Source organism: Macrosteles quadrilineatus, unplaced genomic scaffold (assembly GCF_028750875.1).
Source record: "Macrosteles quadrilineatus isolate MER2022 unplaced genomic scaffold, UCM_ALF_1.0 Scaffold_1__1_contigs__length_201487025, whole genome shotgun sequence".
NCBI classification, from domain to species: Eukaryota; Metazoa; Arthropoda; class Insecta; order Hemiptera; family Cicadellidae; genus Macrosteles; species Macrosteles quadrilineatus.
Genome location: NW_026542594.1, coordinates 135,498,601 through 135,519,943, shown reverse-complemented (window position 1 = coordinate 135,519,943; position 21,343 = coordinate 135,498,601). Strand labels below are relative to the sequence as shown.

At 40.7% G+C, this 21,343-nt stretch overlaps 1 protein-coding gene across 8 annotated transcripts in view; it reads left to right on the top strand.

Annotated features, from left to right (window-relative positions):
* The window catches only part of LOC128985381 (homeobox protein homothorax), a 188,955-nt gene that overhangs the window by 108,227 nt on the left and 59,385 nt on the right, over nt 1–21,343 (top strand). For 7 of the 8 annotated variants that reach the window (XM_054404865.1, XM_054404841.1, XM_054404849.1 and 4 more), the window contains one exon: nt 16,440–16,562. In XM_054404865.1, coding sequence (XP_054260840.1) covers nt 16,440–16,562 — 123 coding nt within the window. Of the gene's footprint in view, nt 1–16,439; nt 16,563–21,343 lie in introns of those variants that run through there. The other variant, XM_054404894.1, reaches the window with a different exon arrangement.

Here is a 21,343-nt window from a genome sequence, read left to right as displayed (position 1 = left end):
CTGGCCATGATAGTACTTGACAGGTCTGGTGTGTGGACGTAGACCACCGTACTCTAGCGAAGCTACGTGATGCGCGCCTAGTTACTTACAAACGGGATTAATATATTTTTTTTTTTATTTTAGATTTGTAGTTTTTTTTTAATTTCAACTATCGATTTAAAGTAAAACAATATTAATCTTGTTTCTCGCTCACAATCCATGATACTCCGGTACAAGCCGCAGGCGCGCGTGGCGTCGCGGTGCGTGCGTGCGCTGCATATCAATACACTCGCACTAATCTCCCTCGAAAGAAATCAAAATGGACAAGTTATGTCCTGTATCGGGTTTTTTCGTTTTGTACCCGTCCAGGCGAGATTGTTGTGTTGTTTCCAAATGATTTTATCTCCGGCGCGGCCCTCACATGCGTGGTTGGTTCTCAGATACAGATCTGAGTTATTTTGAGGACCGCCGGTCCCAGACCGCACTGCATTTCAATAAAATTGTCTCACAATTTGTATATATCTAGCGAGTTTTAAAACAATTTTTCTACATTTTCTAAAATCAAGAGATTCGTGTCCCGCCGGGTTTTTAGGTGGTTTGAATGCTGAGAAACCAGTTTGGCACCAATTACACAAGTTTCATTCGGTATTTGCCGTTTCAGGTACTTTTAAAATTACTTCAATAGCTGCCCTCCGTGTGTATTCAGACTATAGACTATGGTCTGTGCGGAGTACTGGAGTAAATTGTATTTACAAAGATTGATTGAAGTGCACGATGCTATTATAAACAATATAAGGGGATAGACGGAGTGTGGGAGAGGACACCCAGACTGTCATTTAATGCAGGTCGTCTACGGTACGAGAGAAGACTCTAATGTCCACATTGCTAACACCAGCACGACGCGCGGACACGCTGCCTGCATAACACACCTACCTGTAGTAATTGTTCTTGTACAGCTGATGATACAGTAGCCACCCCACATGTCGCTGACGAATCTGTGGCCAATATAGTTACAATATAGTCTGCCAAGAGTGTTGTACTGTTAACAGTTTCATTGCACCACAATACAACGACAACGACTTAATTCCTTGTTTCCTTTACACGACTATACAATTCACTTGAAAGCCAAGCAGCTTTGGTGGACGCTCCGCGATGATAGGGCAGCTTTATTGGTTAATTTCCTCGGGGATGGCTAACAAGGAGTTTGCATGTGAACTGTAGGGGAGACGACACGCATCCCTTCGCCAGTCCACAGATTTCACCTTTCATTACTTTAGTCCAGACAATGACTTATTGTGCATTTAAACGAACCGCTTGAGGCTAGTTAATGTCAAAATGTGTGAAAAGATCCGTTTTTCTTGTGACCGGTATTCTTGTGGTGTTTTGTCTAAAAACAACTCATGCATTCGAGTGGCCACCTAGCTATACTGTATAGTAAATTGTATAATCATATTGCTGATTATGTCATTTTTGGACGACATCTACTGGTTGACATCCCCACAAGAAGACGTGAACCGCTTTGTACGCTCCGTAAAAACATCGTTGCTCCCGAGTGCCGAGTATTCGTTCAATTTAGAGATTTTAATGAGTGTGGGCCGAAGACGCCGACAGCACCCGGCTACTGGATTCTCTGGAATATTAATTAATAATCTATAATTACTTGATACACAATCTATCAGAGAGTGGCGTCCGCAATCAGCGGTCAACGTCCGCGCGCCGGTCCGTGCCGCCCTTGCCGCTGCACCTGTGGAGATATGTCAACAGACCAATGCTGCATCATGTAGATTTAGCACCATATTAGCTGAGGCTGTTGTTTCACCCTGTTGCATCAGTCTTCAGGTATCATGCAAATTCTTATGATATTTATTTTATTTACTTAAATATCTAAATTGAGTATTTAGCTCTATACTGTATACAGTATAATCTACTATACGCAAATTTGCATTCTGGATCCTTCACAGAATGTACCACTACAGTGTGGATGGATTAGTATGTGTTTCCCGCTCTTGGGTAGTATTGTAGACTGGACCACACTTTTTTGCACGTCCTGTAGTGTGGTTTCGCTACAGTATGTTCACGTGCAGTGTGGATGCGCCACATTATTTGTACCTGCAGTCAAGGTGCACCACAGTATGTGCACCTGCAGTCGAGGTGCACCACAGAATGTGCACCTGCAGTCGAGGTGCACCACAGAATGTGCACCTGCAGTCGAGGTGCACCACAGTATGTGTACCGAAAGTCGAGGTGCACCACAGTATGTGTACCTGCAGTCGAGGTGCATGACAGTACTGTATATGCACCTGCAGTCGAGGTGCACCATAGTATGTGTACCTGCAGTCGAGGTGCACCACAGTACTGTATATGCACCTGCAGTCGAGGTCCACCACAGTACTGTATATGCACCTGCTGTCGAGGTCCACCACAGTATGTGCACCTGCAGTCTAAGTGCACCACAGAATGTACACCTGCAGTCGAGGTGCACCACAGTATGTGCACCTGCAGTCGAGGTGCACCACAGTACTGTATATGCACCTGCAGTCGAGGTGCACCACAGTATATGCACCTGCAGTCAAAGTGCACCACAGAATGTACACCTGCAGTCGAGGTGTACCACAGTATGTGTACCTGCAGTCGAGGTGCACCACAGTACTGTATATGCACCTGCAGTCGAGGTGCACCATTGTATGTGCACCTGCAGTCGAGGTGCACCACAGGTTTGGAACCTGCAGTCGAGGTGCACCATTGTATGTGCACCTGCAGTCGAGATGCACCACAGGTTTGGAACCTGCAGTCAAGGTGCATCACAGTATGTGCACCTGCAGTTAAAGTGCACCACAGAATGTGCACCTGCAGTTGAAGTTCACCACAGGTTGTGCACCTGCAGTCGAGGTGCACCACAGTATGTGCACCTGCAGTCGAGGTGCACCACAGGTTGAGGTGCTGCCTTCTTGGTGCACCACGTCATATTGGCCAGATACATTATGCATCTCCTGCGGGAGTCATTTTGTAGTTGAGCGCACACGATCCCGTAAACGCTCTTGTTTTATCAAATTCCGCTCTTTGTTTGTCTGTGATGAACAACCGCCCCGAGCGACGGCATGAGGAGAATTAGTTCCACGTCTGCTGTCACCCATTACTCCTCCAGCACTTTCCTTTTTATGTTTATGAAATTATTTAGATTCATATATAGTTCACTTTGAGCAGTGGGAGGTTTTGTTGTATAAGAATAACATTATACAACAGAGTTTATCACAGAGTTTATGTGTTATCAGAGTTTAACACGTTTATAGGTAGTTATTTCTCTAATTTTTAACAGGTGGATAACATATTGGAATCTATCAATATAAATAATGGGATGAATAAAATTGTTAATTTGATGTTTAGTATTATTGCCTAAATGGTGACTTATGTTATATTTTTCAGAAGAAAGTTTAACGACTTGTAATTTCCATGATGCATTCTGTGAACATTGTTTGTATATAAGCTTTTATAAATCTATCAAATCGCTTAGTGCGATCGTCTTGGTTGTTATTTTTCGGGCTTTTCTAATTGTAAAGTTGTCTCCGTAAAATGTGATGGAACAGAGTATTAAAAGAGTAGTTCTTTGCATAGCATGGGTGTTTCATGCCTTGTGCCTATATGGTGATAACATTGTGGTACAGAACGAATCCACTGTAAAAAACCAAAGTTCCCCGCCCAGGATAGCTGGTGCTGGTGCGCGGCCTATGTAAATCTAAATCACACAACAGATTGTGGCATAACTCGGAGGTGGTGGTGGTGGCTACACTTATGTCCATTTGCCGCAAGACCGGCTGACATGTTTTGATAAGAGGGTGGGCTGGGGTGCCCCCCTTCGGGAGGGCAAAATCAATAGACGCATTACGTCATTATGCTCGGAGGGGAGGGAGCCTGGTCTTGATGTAATTGTCAAATGGGCACCAGGTGTAATCAAAACCTATCGCGGCCGCAAGGAGGTCTGATAGTGCTTTTACCAACTGATTACAGCTGTTATCTGTTGTGCTATCGAGGCGGCGCGGCGCGGCGCTATTGGAGGGAGACATCGCGATACTGTTGAAAGCGTTTGCCAACCAGTGATTTATGTTTTCGTCGGAACTGTGCTCAAACAAAATGCTGCAACTAAAAGAAACATTAGCACGACGAGTTTGTTTCTTTTGTTGCTTCACAATCGTTCGACGGATTTTTAAATCGTAACCATCAGAAATGTTGGATAACCTTGTACTGTTATGCTATGGATCTCTAGTTATGCCCAAAGTAAAATCTTACAAATTCAGATTGGACCAAAACTCCTATTACTTTCACACTTATAACTCTTGAAGAGTATAATTGGAGTCAGGTGAATCGGAGACCTATGTGATAATTAGCCAAATAAGAGTAGTTTAGTGTGTGGAGCGGGGAGAGGAGGGCAGTCCAACTACAATCATCCACATTAACTCTGGCAACAGCGGAACTGGGGATAAAACAGCAAGTCACTTCCTCTACAATAACATTCGGACCTGCAGTTGTTATCATTAGTTGACTGACTCACTCCACATCATGCAAGACTGAGAGACAAAGTGATAGTTCAAAGTACTTCAACATCACTCTAGGGTCTAGGGTGTAGCATATCTTGGTGCTGTATTGGATTGTGTTATTGTTATCATTAGTTGATGACTTGCCTCACATCATGCAAGGCAAAGTGATAGTTCAAAGTCCTTCAACATCACTCTAAAGTCTAGGGTGTAGCATATCTTGGTGCTGTATTGGATTGTGTTATTGTTATCATTAGTTGATGACTTGCCTCACATCATGCAAGGCAAAGTGATAGTTCAAAGTCCTTCAACATCACTCTAAAGTCTAGGGTGTAGCATATCTTGGTGCTGTATTGGGATGTGTTCTTGTTATCATTAGTTGATGACTTGCCTCACATCATGCAAGGCAAAGTGATAGTTCAAAGTCCTTCAACATCACTCTTAAGTCTAGGGTGTAGCATATCTTGGGTGTAGCATAAATATAAGGACTTGGTACAATGTATTGGGATGTGTTCTTGTTATCATTAGTTGATGACTTGCCTCACATCATGCAAGGCAAAGTGATAGTTCAAAGTCCTTCAACATCACTCTAAAGTCTAGGGTGTAGCATAATCGGTGAAGCATACCTTGGTACAGTTTGGGATGTGTTGTTATTATTAGTTGATTGACTCGTCCCATCACAAAATGATAGTTCAAAGTCCATCAACATCGCTCTAGGTGTAGCATATCTTCGTACTGTATTGGGATGTGCTGTTTTTATTATTAGTTGATTGTCTCGTCCCACATAATGCAAGACCGAGTGACAAACTGATAGTTGGACTGGCAGCGATAGAACCTCGGCATTTGTTTGTATTAATACTGGGTTAAATGTTTAGTAACAACTAGCCTATATTGAAAGAATAATCATCGTATGGTTTATTTGTTTCTTTGTGAGCTAAAGCACTATAACCGGATTAAAAATAATTCTTAGTTTTGGCACAGTTTCATATTGGATTTAGCATTACTAACCCTATCTAAACCATCCCCTTATCCTTTTTGTATACATTCCTCTATACATTTTCAGGTTCTATTTCAAAGTAATCTCTTACGTGTACTTTTAAATGTTTTCCCTCGATGGCATAAAGTATCTGGTATTCTTAAGGGATATCTGGGAATCGTAGTAAATGTAAAAACCAATCGTTCAAGCGGCTGCACTCGACTCCGAGAGAGAGGAACCGGCAGACATTTTCCAATTTTCTAAATGGCCTTTATCCGATAAAGTTGCACTAACTTATTGCGCACAACTCAAGCCCCCACCCTACTACCACCCACCCTTATCTTATTATATCCCCCTTTCTTCTTTCTTTTAATATCTTTTGTTTCTTTCTCTATCTCGCCGTCTGGCAGCCGTACAATATCTGCAGTTGTGGCGGGTTTTAATAAAAATCGCACAGTTGAGTTAAACCCCTGGAATACCAATGTGGGACCTCTACTTATCCGGCCAACGAGAAAACACGGGCGCAGCTACTTCATCTGTGATGTAGCACACACAGTACGAGTAAATTATACTCAACTTGATCAAATGTAAGTGGCGTTTAACAACTTAATATCATCATATAAACTATTCAAAATACATGGTAAACAAAACTGTACATTCACATTATACATACAGTATACATTTATATTTTTATGACGATTCAACTACAGTAATACAATGGAGATATTTATTTTCCCTTGCTACGGACTTTGCGATATGCTCGTCGTATATTCATGTTTAATCATATGATGTCATCGCAGACATGGTTTCATGTAGGATGGTACCCAACTGACCATGGTTCATGTTGGAGACTTCTACGTTTTGGAAAATGTCACTTATTTATATGGATTATGCTGCAGTTCGATTTAAGTCAAAAATGTTTGTTACGGTAAACAAACCAATACAATCTCATATTATCATGTATTTTACCTATTACCTATTTCATGTTACTGAAGTACTTCATAATTAATTGTCAGAACTTTATAAAAAGTTTGATTGGTGCTTCAGATCGGATTTATTCAACTCTTTCTTGCGTAAAAAAACCTATTATTTGTTTATTTATTTATTTTCTCTCTATTTATCAATTCTTTTCGCCCCTAACATTTCACAAACACACTTAAACACTTAAGACATCCCCGATCATATTGGGTAACAATAAATAATGGAAAACGGCTTAGAAGAGATCGATTGCATCTAACACTTTTGCCATTAGAAGAAAGAGTAAATACTGTCCCGGTATTGAACAGCCTAATACTGTACAATCCCTCGTGTACCTGATCAATTAAACCACGACTATTCTCGAAGAAGTCAGAAAATCCTAAGAAGACCAAAACGATATGAAGATGTGTGACAAAGAGAGATGTGGTGTTGTTAATTAACCATATGTTTAATATGTTTAAATTACCAGATGAACTGATTATTTATTATTATTATTTACCTTTTGTTTTTAGATGAGTTGTTGAAATTATTAGAATACTGTTTCAAAAATGTCCATTTTGATTAAATAAGTAGTTTCTTCACACTTATACAATATTGACATTCATAATACCTATGTATCGTAGCTCCCAGTAAAGTTCGTTAAGAAACTTTCTATGCAACTTCCTCTCAACATTTCTGTCCGGCGTTTTTATATCACATTTGTTTATTGAATATACTTGAATATTGTAGACAAGGTAAATTTAAAACACAGACTACAAATACTCAAAATCCATTTATTATCAACGTTGTAATTATATTCAAAAGAGTGACGCAGTTCAAGGAACTGTGTCTAGGGTAGACGGGGTGAAATGGACAGCAAGAAATCCTCCATGACGGCAGCCGTCAATCAAACGCAGGCGGGGGATTGATTGGTCGGGGTAGCGCACCGCCCCGCGCCCTGGCGTACACTGGGGTAGCGTCTCTAGCGTCGGCGTCTCTAGCGTCGCGGCGTGGTGTGGACGTCAGTCACTGTACTATCTAGTGTAGGTGGCCAGTGCTCATAAACGTTGTGAGAACTTCCCCGAGGACAGTCAGCTTTGGAAGTGTTTGTACAAAACGCAACAGAATCACAACACGCGTTCATAATCACTTACTACATCTGATAAAATAAGCATTTTTTACTTTTTACCATAAGTAGTTCTTAATTAAAAAAAGTATCAATGCGGATTTGTAAATTATTTGAGGAGTAATTGATAATTTTTAAAACCTTTTTATTAGCTTTTAAAAACTTTTTAAAATACCAAGATTTTAAACTCACTAAAAAGTAGAAAATAATTTATATGCTTGTAAGATTTAAAATGAAAATCTTTGGTCGCATGTAATAGATAGTAAAAAAGAGATTCGTAAATTAGCTATTTCATGCACCCAACGTTTTTCGTTTTAGTATTTATTTTCTGCTCATGTATTTTCTACTTTTTGTTCGTTTAAACGTGGTATTTTAATCAAGTATTTATCTATAAATTATTTTGTATTTATATGTTTATTTAAACGGATGTAGTTCTTCCCGTGCTTCGCAACGGGCATAAACACTTAACAGAATGGAACTTTAAAGCTACTGGCTATCCAATTACACACTTACTATTGTTATACAGAAATATCTCAATCGTACTTATTGCTTGTTTTAAAATGAAAATTTCTTGTGTATTTGTCTTAAACTGTGTTGCAGAAAACTAATAACTTTATCGTAATGTAAACATCTATTAAGAGAATCAAAACATTAACTCAGGGGTAAATTCAACTAACAAACTGTATAAAAAGAATTCTAAGATCTGATACATCTTAAATATTTATCAAAAAATCCTTTAATTGTGTTTGTGCCCTTAGGTGAGGGTTCGTCGTAAAACTGATATTTTTCGGGGAAGCATCTCATTAAGACCATTCAAGTATGCGGTTGACAGGTGTGCAGTTACACAAAAGTTCGTGATCCTTACTAGCGTTGCATATCATGTATGTTAAATCATGTATTATTTCACTTAACAAAGATAAATATATAAACAAAGTTAGTATAACTTAACCTATTTCATTAGTTCAAATACTTTTGTATCCAAGCTGTTATTGGCCGGTTTTGGCGATGTTGGTTTTTTTTTCAGAAGGACTGTGTTACAATTTCACGAGAAGTAGGTCCAACTCGCCATTCATGTTATGGACATGCGTCGTCTAGGAAACGATTTGTGTTCCCTTTCCTAAACATCTCGTCTTCATAAATTCTCACTTTGTTTGAAATACTGAAGTCAACAATGGTAACAGTTTTAGACTTGAATGTTTTGGCAAATACAATTCCAGCAAAATCGGGCAAATTAAAACGAGACCGACTCATTAATTTTTTAACTGCAAAATAGCTTGGAATATAGTTGTAACAGTTAGTTACGGATATTATTTATTTGTATGAGCGTTAAATTTCTAATGTAGGATAGGCTACCTGTAATGTAATTTTTTTTATGTAAGCTGTTAGTAAGAACAATGAGCAACTAAAAAGTAGCGAACTCGGAGACAATTCCTAACTAGGTAGGTTGTGGATTTAAAAGATTATCCAATTAATTGAAGGCAATTTTGGTATAACTGAAAGGTTCTGAGGGTCCTATTAAATATAAATGTATATTTGAATATGTATATAAATCAAAATACGGTACAGAATACGATATTACATGAAAATACTACGTTGTCTCTTTGTACCGCGAGTAATACAGAGTATAAACAATCCGTTAAACAGCAATATGAAATAATCAGTTTCATTTTAATACCTTTCGTACGTAAAAGGAGTTATATTTCGTAAGTTTGTCTTATTATAATTATAATGTTTGGTTTTCAAGTTTAACTTTTACGGGCTGGAAAGTGTTGAATAAATAACACGATAGAAATGATCTTGTAACTGAGTATAACTTAGTAGAGTGACGTTAATTGAATAGAGTGAACAAAGAAAAAGTGTAAAGGTTAGTCCGAAGGAGTTTTGTAAAATTTGAGAATATATTTTTACATGATCATAGGCTAGTTTTAATTTTACTAGTTACATGAATAAGCTTATTTATATATTCCATTAAGTCCTGTTATATCATGGTCTGTTTTTTATTGTTTATTTTACGGTGATTTTAGCCGATGAAAATAGTCAATTGCACGATAATAGTGAATGGACGAATTTGTCCTGTAAACAGTGAAGGGTTGCGTGCCGCTACGGCTGAGAGTAATCGGGACAAATCCGCCAGATCAGAGTCATCTTGAAGGGTTTAAAAGGAATTGAAGCGGGAAGCAAAGCCTCGGATTCAAAGTCTTGGAACAATCACTCCATGTTCAAGAGACCGAAGCCCTCGTTCTGATGCTGATGCAAATTTAACGTGCTGCAATCTCAGTATAGATTAACAAATACTGCATTGTTTTATTATAATGGTTTTTTTGTACTATTAATGCTATTTCTAAGTAACAATTAGACATGTGTAGTGCTCCAAACATGGTTTATCTTCCAACACCAAACTTGCAGTCATGATTGTAGGATGAGTAGTCATGCAACCTAACCCACATGCCCAATATAGCACATGCAGCCTGTCCCAGTCCCAATGTAGCCTGTCCCAGCCGTAGTCCGACGTCCCGTTGTCGCAGAGTCGACGACATTGGGATCCAATTTTTTACGCATTCCATATGTCACGGTGTACAGCCGCCGGATTTTCCCGGATGTAATAATTCTCTTAGAGTAGAAAAAGTGGACTATTCCGTGGATCGGAGTGTAAAAAGAGTGGTTTAAACGGGCCAATTGATGGCTCGATTCCACCCGCACCGGCGCGGGACGACGACTCTTAGACAATATTAGTCGGGCACGAATGGCCGCGGGAATTGTGCGTGGAAATCCTAAATGGAGACGGTTCGCCTTCCCTCCGGAACGAACGGATAGACTGAATATTGATTACTTGTCCGTGTCCTGGTTCGAGAGTCGGCGTCGTTTTTCTTTGGCTTTCCGTCTAGTTGGCTTTCGACGTGAGAGCGATGGTACCAGCGGACTGCGGTCAGTGGAGGAGGCAGTAGCTTCCTCACGATAAACTGTACATGGTAACACAGGTTTGAAATAACAACGCATTCTCTCTTTAATTACCATGCTTGGTGACTTCTTCAGCGTATCTGTCAACTCAGTTGCCGCGTCACGGTGATGACAGCGGGAAACGTGGCGCAATTAAAATTCTTCAGTTAGTGTCTTGACACATTACATTTTTTGTAGTATTCACTGACAGACAAAACTATAAGTTCGCATACAGTGTGATAACCTGGTGCTGCACACGTAAGACTTGGTGGTCGCGTCGGGTCAACCGTTTGATCTTGTCAATCAGTTATTGATGCCCTCTACAATGTATGATGTATCTGTCAGACTGACTGTTGCACTTTACATCAGTCTAGTTGTACATTGTCAGGTCTCAACTACCACTCCCTTGTCCACTTTACAGTAACACACAGGTGAGCATACAGTGTGATAACCTGGTGCTGCACACGTAAGACTTGGTGGTCGCGTCGGGTCAACCGTTTGATCTTGTCAATCAGTTATTGATGCCCTCTACAATGTATGATGCATCTGTCAGACTGACTGTTGCACTTTACATCAGTCTAGTTGTACATTGTCAGGTCTCAACTACCACTCCCTTGTCCACTTTACAGTAACACACAGGTGAGCATACAGTGTGATAACCTGGTGCTGCACACGTAAGACTTGGTGGTCGCGTCGGGTCAACCGTTTGATCTTGTCAATCAGTTATTGATGCCCTCTACAATGTATGATGTATCTGTCAGACTGACTGTTGCACTTTACATCAGTCTAGTTGTACATTGGCAGGTCTCAACTGCCGCTCCCTTGTCCACTTTACAGTAACACACAGGTGAGCATACAGTGTGATAACCTGGTGCTGCACACGTAAGACTTGGTGGTCGCGTCGGGTCAACCGTTTGATCTTGTCAATCAGTTATTGATGCCCTCTACAATGTATGATGTATCTGTCAGACTGACTGTTGCACTTTACATCATTCTCAACTGCCGCTCCCTTGTCCACTTTACAGTAACACACAGGTGAGCATACAGTGTGATAACCTGGTGCTGCACACGTAAGACTTGGTGGTCGCGTCGGGTCAACCGTTTGATCTTGTCAATCAGTTATTGATGCCCTCTACAATGTATGATGTATCTGTCAGACTGACTGTTGCACTTTACATCAGTCTAGTTGTACATTGGCAGGTCTCAACTGCCGCTCCCTTGTCCACTTTACAGTAACACACAGGTGAGCATACAGTTTGATAACCTGGTGCTGCACACGTAAGACTTGGTGGTCGCGTCGGGTCAACCGTTTGATCTTGTCAATCAGTTATTGATGCCCTCTACAATGTATGATGTATCTGTCAGACTGACTGTTGCACTTTACATCAGTCTAGTTGTACATTGGCAGGTCTCAACTGCCGCTCCCTTGTCCACTTTACAGTAACACACAGGTGAGCATACAGTGTGATAACCTGGTGCTGCACACGTAAGACTTGGTGGTCGCGTCGGGTCAACCGTTTGATCTTGTCAATCAGTTATTGATGCCCTCTACAATGTATGATGTATCTGTCAGACTGACTGTTGCACTTTACATCAGTCTAGTTGTACATTGGCAGGTCTCAACTGCCGCTCCCTTGTCCACTTTACAGTAACACACAGGTGAGCATACAGTGTGATAACCTGGTGCTGCACACGTAAGACTTGGTGGTCGCGTCGGGTCAACCGTTTGATCTTGTCAATCAGTTATTGATGCCCTCTACAATGTATGATGCATCTGTCAGACTGACTGTTGCACTTTACATCATTCTCAACTGCCGCTCCCTTGTCCACTTTACAGTAACACAAACCTACCATACTTAACATCTTGACACAATTATATTCCATGTGTGTAATGTGGTCTCTTTACACAGAAAGTCGTTTAAGATGACAACTTCGGTAATAAAATACTATTGTTGCATGTGCTCATGTACAAAAGTATGATTTACGTTAATGTTTTCTCGAGCAACACCACCAAATCAATTATAGTTTTATATTGTTTCAGTATACAACCATATTTATACAACACACCAAATACATAGTAGGATAAGAAAAGTCAATAGTATACATTTCAAAATAACAGAACAAGAAGTTTCGAAAAGTAAATTGGTTATTAAAACTAAATAAAAAAAATCTATAGTATGCCTACACCAATGATAACCATGTGCTATGGTACTCTAGAATCTCTACGTTTAAATTTTATATTTCGTACAAAGGGCCAACCTCTTGTTTCAAGTGAGAGGCATTGGATGGGCTACTTTGGAAGTCTTAATTTTACAAAACGCCTAAGCAAAAGTGCGAACACTTGTTTACTACCGTGATAAACACAATCATCCAGAACAACATCTTGTTCTGCATAAAGGAACCATCAATCGTTAACCCTTACTTAGGTTTGTAAAAATGTTAGTTGGTATTTGATTATACTCATTACCGTAGTTATTTATTTAGATTAGTTATCAGAAATATGTTAGAATTAGTTTTTGTTTAAAATTTTATTCATAATAAATTCTCATTTTCTCTTCGATGTTGAACTCGTGCGCAACCTTATATTTGTTATGTCGTCAAGCCTACTTCTACTAGAGCATTTCGCTGTAATTAAAGCCAAATCACCTGGTATAACGTATGTGTGGTTAATGAAATTTCAACGTAGGTTAAAACAGAACACTCTACATGTAAAGTCTATAAACTCAACAGCCAGAAATAATTATTCGGGCATGCAATTATTCGTAACTTGTATTGTTATTAATAAGTGTGTTCTGAAAAAGTTTGGTTAAAACCTTAAATTGTATAGTTACAGCTCATTATTACTATGCAACGTCAATCTGTATACGCACCATAGTTTGTCGGTTATGAATACAAAAATACATCCTTGCACTTAAAACTCACAGTTTTGTAGGTCTTCTTGTATTTTTTTCTGACATTCGATATATCCCTCACGGCATGTTTGCATATTTTGGTTTGATACCCCCTATATCAATATGTGGGTACAGTACTGCAGTATTGGCTCATACGGTAGGCTGTAGGTTCTGGAGCGGGCGTATTTATTGTGTACATTGCTGTATTAGATGTACCAGGAGCTGTACAAGACTGAGCGATGTCAACAGCTGTCCAACATTTACACCACACTCACACTACAGATTAGACATACCCCCACTATACGTTGATGTTTAAGCGTAGAATCTACTCGCTTTATCTTAAGTTATACGTTTTTTCTCGGTTTTTTCGTAGCTTCTTTATTACAAAAATCAATAGTAACAATTATTTGGATTTCTCAGCCTTGGCAAACAGAATTATTACCAATCACAGACCTAAGTACAATATAATATAGTTTAACAATAAATGTCGTTGTGCCATATTGTTCTGCTACCTTCAGCAAACCAGTTTTTCAAACTAACAATCATATGTGTATCAAACTCATTTGGTTCAACCAACGTTCCAAATTGGTCATGGTTGTTATAAATATATGTTTGTATGTAAAATCATAAGGTTGACCATCGAGTAAACAAAAGCAAGTTTTTAATAATTTATATTACAACAGCGAGTGGCATAGGTCTCTTGGTGGACGGAGGTAGAAGTGATGGAAGCAGTCCAAGTGTGGTTCTGAAGTCCGCCGCTAGGGCGCAGCGCCGACCGGGTCACTTTGTGGCACGCTGTCAGTGCTGCCAACAAACGACGCCAACAAACTTACATTTCCCTCCGATTGTGGTGGCATAAATTTAATAACCTTATATTTAGCTTTTAAGACATTGACCGCGCATGAGCGTAGGAGGAGTAAAAACTTGAAGTGTTTAATTTATTTACGATTTAAGAACGAGTTAATACTAAAATAACAACAGTGTTCGTGAAAGAGATATCATCAAAACTATGGTACAGTAACTTGTTCTAAACGCCTCGTGAGTGATTCTTTGTATAGTAATATAGCAACAAGTACAGTATTATCTAGCATCATGGTTTACCATGGTACCTTAGAAACATGCTAAAAATGTGGAAATAATGTTACGAAAAACAATTGTCTAATGCAGGACTCATACAATACACGTGTACATATACACAGATAGAGACTGCAAACAAGAGGTAGGACAGGACAGGAGAGGAGGGAAGAGAGAGAAGATGAATATTGGCGGGAGGAGGCGAGGGACATTTAGCAACCGTGGGGTAGGTTGCCGGCCGCTGAAGAATGGGCCTCTTCACAGATAAATATAGCAGCTACAAGCCAATGATAAATTATCGGAACAAGAAAAGGGGGTGGAGCGAGGTCAAAAACGAATACATCACAGAGCCGCACTCCGCACTAGGCCAGTGGGTCCTGTAGTGTTGTGAGTTGCGTGTTGTGCATCGAAGAATGCATACAATGCGTTCTGGTACACGCATGTTAATCGGTGTGGTGTTAGTACGGATACTTACATACAGTCGGCATGTGCTGTCTTCTGCGCTTTGATTTCTTGTGTTCAACTTAGCAGCTTTAAACATCACCTTGCTTGATTTTACCACAATGAGATTTACAATGTAATCCATCTTGACATTAGGTCATCTATCTCTTCGTCATCATCTGTAGTTTTATTGATTTTTTAATCGATATAAATTTTTAAAATCTTTAGCATTTCTTTGTCAACGCATTCGTCGCTCTCGACTGTCAGCCGGACTCCTGATCGACACCTCTGAAGTTGTGTAAGTTTACGTTTAGACACTACAGTGACCAAAGAGTCGGTGCTGGTTAGTAAGCCATGACATTGGGGTTATTATATGGTTATTGTTTATCCCACCTTTAAATGTACGATAAACGCCTTTACTACCTTTACCACCATTACTACCTCTACCTTCAGTACCTTTACTAGTAAAACGGACGATTCTACATTAACTGCCAGGGTAGTTAGTTCAAGATGGTAATGTTTGTTGACGGGTGCAATAGTGACGTTCAACTGTCCAAGGATAGCCCATATGAGATGTTGTAACTCCTTCCTTCATTGCAACGTAGTGCAGCCACCATTGTTGCAGCCATGATTGTTGTTGACGGACGCGATGGTGACGGCCGCCCAAGGATTGGTCCACATCAGGGCACCGCGACGACCTCTGACCTCAATCATGGAGCTCGCAGTTCCCACAGACCCGAGCTTTTAAATACCCATAAATCCCGCATAGTCACTCGCCATGTCAACAAAAATTGTTAAGAACGGCCGAGGTAAATTACAGGTTGTGGTTCGTGGATTACTGTTATTAGAGAGCGTGGCTCGGGCGAGGGATGGGCGTGCGGGTGGCCCGAGTATTCCTGGCATTTCGGCGCGCGAATAGCCCACTTGTTGGTGACTATGCTTAGATAAGCTAGTGCAGTTCAGTTGTTCTAATATCTCGTCATCCAGGAGTACTTCACCCCCCTTCACACCACCACTTATTGTTTGCATTTATCCAATTCATTTTAGCCTACTGTTTACGCTTTCTCAACTAAACCGGTTTATACGAAAGCTTTTGAATATTATGCAGATTCTTCATAGAAATTGAATTGTTAAACTATTTACGTGCTTGTCATTGTTTTTCTCTGTAGCTATGGCTGACTGTGCATATTCCTTTGGAGCAGTGCTTTTCAAAGACACCCCTTTCGGAGCAACGCTGCTTACCGACAGCATAATGTTAAATAACGCCTCCAGTTCATGTTGTTGTTAAAAACTCAAGAAGTAACTACTAGGCACTCAAGATTGTAGTTGAGGCTGCCAGGAGAGGCGTCCTCTATTCTTTCGTCTTGTAGAGTCTAACATTGCAGTTGGCCTGTTGCAGATAAATGGTGTCCACGGAGAGAGTGGTCGTCGCCCGCCGACGCCCGTGCCGCCACCGAGGCTGCCAGGAGAGGCGTCCTCTATTTTAACAGGCGTCTTGTAGAGTCTAACATTGCAGTGACCTGTTGCAGGTAAATGGTGTCCACGGAGAGAGTGGTCGTCGCCCGCCGACGCCCGTGCCGCCACCGAGGCTGCCAGGAGAGGCGTCCTCTATTCCTCCGTCTTCCTCGGCAGTCCTGGAGAATATAACTCTTGTAAGTCATTCTTCCATTTACTAAAAAAATATAAGACTAAATTTAAATTATTATTAGAACACATATTTTTTCGTTATATCTTTGGGATATTCAAATTACACTCAAGTAGCTTTTTTTAATTAAAAGTTGTTTCTCAAGAAATGCAAGTCGGTATAGTGTATGTGCCGGTGTAGGTAGTGCGCTGTGGTATTATTGATTGCTCGTACTCTCTACCATGTCCCGTCGCACGACGCTCTGACCGGCGCAACAACTACCATTCACCAACTGCCGCCCGCGCCTGCGCCTGCAAAAATAGGAAAAACTCCTCACAGAACCTTTTCTGTTGCCTTAACAACGCGAGCGATACCGCCTCGTTGCCATGGCGACCACGCACGCGCTCAACCCTTTGGTTGTCGTGCCGTACCTCAAGGTGGGCCCGAGAAAATTGTCTGTTGAAATATGGCGTTGGATTGACAAGGCGTTCAAATCGATATTACAGGGATATGGGTTTGTGGGTACGTAAAGTTACACGCATAAACAAACCGAGCCCCTTCCTACTTCCAGTTTAGATGCGATATATTATGCTGGTCTGTGGAAACCGGCTGCATTTTACCGCATCGACTTGTTTCATATATTTAACAATACAGTCTCGGCCAAAACATGCTACAAATCTGGGAAATCGTTTAGAACTTCCTTTTCTAAACAAAATTATAATTGTTATTGTTAGGTACTGTATCACGGTTACACCTTAGAAATTAATTTTGAAAGTACTGCATAGCAGTTTTATTCATTTTAGTTGGTATTTAGTTACAAAGAATCAGACTACACCACTTGTAACTACATAAGCAGTAAGTATTTTGCGGTATGGAAAACCCCCCTTTCAATTCAAATACTCTATCAATAATTTCGGATACTTTTTAAAAGAACGTCAGGGTAGCTCAGAGAGAATCAAGTACACCGGATTTTGGTGTATTGTTTGTTTTTTGTTTACTATCTGGTGTTTGCAGTTTGATACCCGTAGTGAGCGAGAGATGCTATGTTATCAGATGTGGGGGAGTGAGAGAGAGTGTGTGTGAGCGCGGAGGGGGGGGGGTGGTAATCTATGAGCGGGAGAGTCTCTCATTAGAAGCTGTGACCCTCGCCGATCCATCACTGCAGCGGCAAATAGGTTCCCAGGACCTTCTCGGACACTCGACTCCTACAAACTCACAACATAGTTCACAATCCAAATACCTCTGACAAAGGGACCATACTCGACCCTTACAAAGACACAACATAGTTCACAATCCACATACCTCTGACAAAGGGACCATACTCGACCCTTACAAAAACACAACATAGTTCACAATCCACATACCTCTGACAAAGGGGCCATACTTGACCCTTACAAACACACAACATAGTTCACAATCCAAATACCTCTGACAAAGGGACCATACTCGACCCTTACAAAAACACAACATAGTTCACAATCCACATACCTCTGACAAAGGGGCCATACTTGACCCTTACAAACACACAACATAGTTCACAATCCAAATACCTCTGACAAAGGGACCATACTCGACCCTTACAAACTCACAACATAGTTCACAATCCACATACCTCTGACAAAGAAATGGACCATACTTCACCCTTACAAACACAAAACATAGTTCACAATCCACATACCTCTGACAAAGGGACCATACGGGAAATCATATAAAATTATGTCCTGATAGTTAAAATACCTTAATTTACAAAGCGAGAATAGTGTTGCCTTTACTATCCTGTCTTACCACTGTATATTGCAAACAGCAACTCTATCTACAGCTATCTACTCGTGATGGCTGAATATTAAAATCTCACCCTCTTTACTGCTGCTTAATAACATCGAACAAAAAATGACTGATCCTCAAGTCTGGCGGACATCGATCCTAGCGTTGCTGGTGACAGGCGAGTTGCGAGGGGAAGATCAGACCCATTGATGGTCACTCACAAACAGACTGCAGGCCCCACCAATTAATGCTCAATCGTCAGTTTTGAGATTAATAATACTCGTTTCAAAAGACAAAAACCGGGGGATAAAGAAAACAAATTAAATCCGAGGAAAATATAGCCCTTTACGCAATAAAACCCGAAGATAATGGAACTCTATATACGGTACTTAAAGCAACAACTTGACTTTGACAGAATAAACATTTTACTAAAGCTTATAATTTAGGTTGTGCAAAATGGAATAGTTGTACAGTGGCGTGCTATATCAAACTGACGGTGTGTAGTGATAGTTTATAGTGATAGTACAGTGGCATGCTATATCAAACTGACGGTGTGTAGTGATAGTTTATAGTGATAGTACAGTGGCATGCTATATCAAACTGACGCTGTGTAGTGATAGTGTATAGTGATAGTGGCCGTGATATATCAAACTGACGGTGTGTAGTGATAGTTTATAGTGATAGTACAGTGGCATGCTATATCAAACTGACGGTGTGTAGTGATAGTTTATAGTGATAGTACAGTGGCATGCTATATCAAACTGTCGGTGTGTAGTGGTACTGTATAGTGATAGTAGTGATAGTGGCGTGCGTGCTATATCAAACTTACGGTGTGTAGTGATAGTAGTGATAGTGGCGTGCTATATCAAACTGACGGTGTGTAGTGATAGTGTATAGTGATAGTGGCCGTGCTATATCAAACTGACGGTGTGTAGTGATTGTGTATAGTGATAGTGGCCGTGCTATATCAAACTGACGGTGTGTAGTGATAGTGGCCGTGCTATATCAAACTGACGGTGTGTAGTGATAGTGTATAGTGATAGTGTCCGTGCTATATCAAACTGACGGCCGCGGCGGCGCGTGTGAATGTGTTTCGCCGATGTATCTATGCTTGTTAGCTGTTCTGCCCCATTACTGAAACCATCTGTGCCTTCCAGAGCCGTGCCAAAATGCAAATTAAAATAGCTCTCTGGCGATCTCACGGCAAATATTTTATCAACGGCATCGAGATCCATTTACAAAATTGCGCGTTACTTAGATTTAAAGTCAATTTACCCTTGTTGTTTTCCCTGCAACTATTGTAAATAAATAAACCCTTAAAAAAAGTTCTTTCTCTTAAAAAGGATGATTATCAGATTTACAAATTGGGATAAAGTGGTCGTTATCAATTCTATATTGTTTAGTTCAGAATTATAACTTCAGTATCCAAATGTACTGTAAGTGCGTTCTCTGTAGGCCTACATAATGTAGTCTGCGTGTGAACAGTTGCCAACCAGTTGTCGAAAGTCCACGGAGGAACATCTACACATTTAAGATCCACTTGTACCATATAGTCCATTGAGTCATTGAGTGTTACAAGCCACAAGCTATATTCGACCTCCGTCGTCGTAGGCTCCTCTAGCTGACTTTACGGACTCGACAAAATCTGAGATTGCCTTGAATAAGAACATGATTTACTTCTCTTGAAATTAGATTTCTGTTGAAAGTTTCTTCCTCCTTGACTTATTTTACGAGAGAAGTACAAATTTGTTATCGTTGTGAAATCAAATTTGGACATTCGGATGGGCCAACTCGCACTGAAATCCTCTGTAATCTTTATGGACGTTGATTAGCGTCAAATTATCATCGTCAACGTGCGTGTGAATGCTATGAGCGATTTTCTTTGACATTGATATTGATGTAACATAGTAAGTTTATACGTTGGTAGTGTCAACGCGCAGATATGTTGCCAGTTTTGGGACGGTGAACCAACAGCGATACTGTATCGCGTCGCTCTGCTGTCGTTGCAGTAGTTGTCGCGATTAGTCAGTCTATCAGATTTATCAAGTCACGGTTCTACAACGTCTTCTTCGCACAATCTCCACTCTAATTATATGCTAATGTTTAGCCTCATTAATGCGTTGCGACCTGAATGGGCTCAGCTCACCTGATTTGCATTGTAATTTCTAATTTAACGCACGGGAAGTACACTTATACGCCGCCATTGATTGACTCGCATTTGGTAATGATCCTAATAACCTTGGCAGAGCCAAGCGACAACCTGGGCATGACGAGAGCCTATCAACCACCATTCTTGGACATTTTCTATCTATGAAGCGGTTTACATAGCTAATAAGGATGACATAATTCGGTCCACACATCACCTACACTCGCGGACAGTAGACGAAGGAAATAATCCGAGATTAGGCGTTAACGCTGTGCTCGTGAATTTACTACTATCAACAGCACCACAAAAATAAGTGAACTTCGCATTTGCCAACGACTGTTATTCGAAACGTGGAAACAGTTCGCGAACTTATAAATATCAATGTGGATATTACTTTCACGAGGATGTCGCTCAGTTTATTTCGGCTGTGAGGATCATCTAGCTACAAATCTGTCATTGGCGGATGTTGGATGCGTGTACCGACGTCGGTCGCTTGGGTCTTGGCCAGAACCTCGGCGTCTCGGCGGTCGGCGCCCACTTGTGACGGCTTTATGCCCGGCAGACCACCTCAACGCTCCATTTGCCACCTTCTTTCCCTTCCGCCCATTCACTCAATGCACCGCCGTACTTCATTTCATCCCGTGTATTCGCTGCCAACACTTTGGTGATAAGTTCGCTCGGGCATCCTCGTCATGGTCGCTCTGGTAGCATGCATGCTTCGTGTAGAACGCAAATCTACATTACGCAAATTCGATGAATATCGCACATAGCACATTGACGTTGTATATATGAAGATTTCAAACTTTGAAAGAGGGTGAGTTTTTTAACGACTGAAAGCAACCGCTGAGGACCCGTCCTCTCACGAAGCTGATGGTATACGCACTCGCTGTACTCAGCCA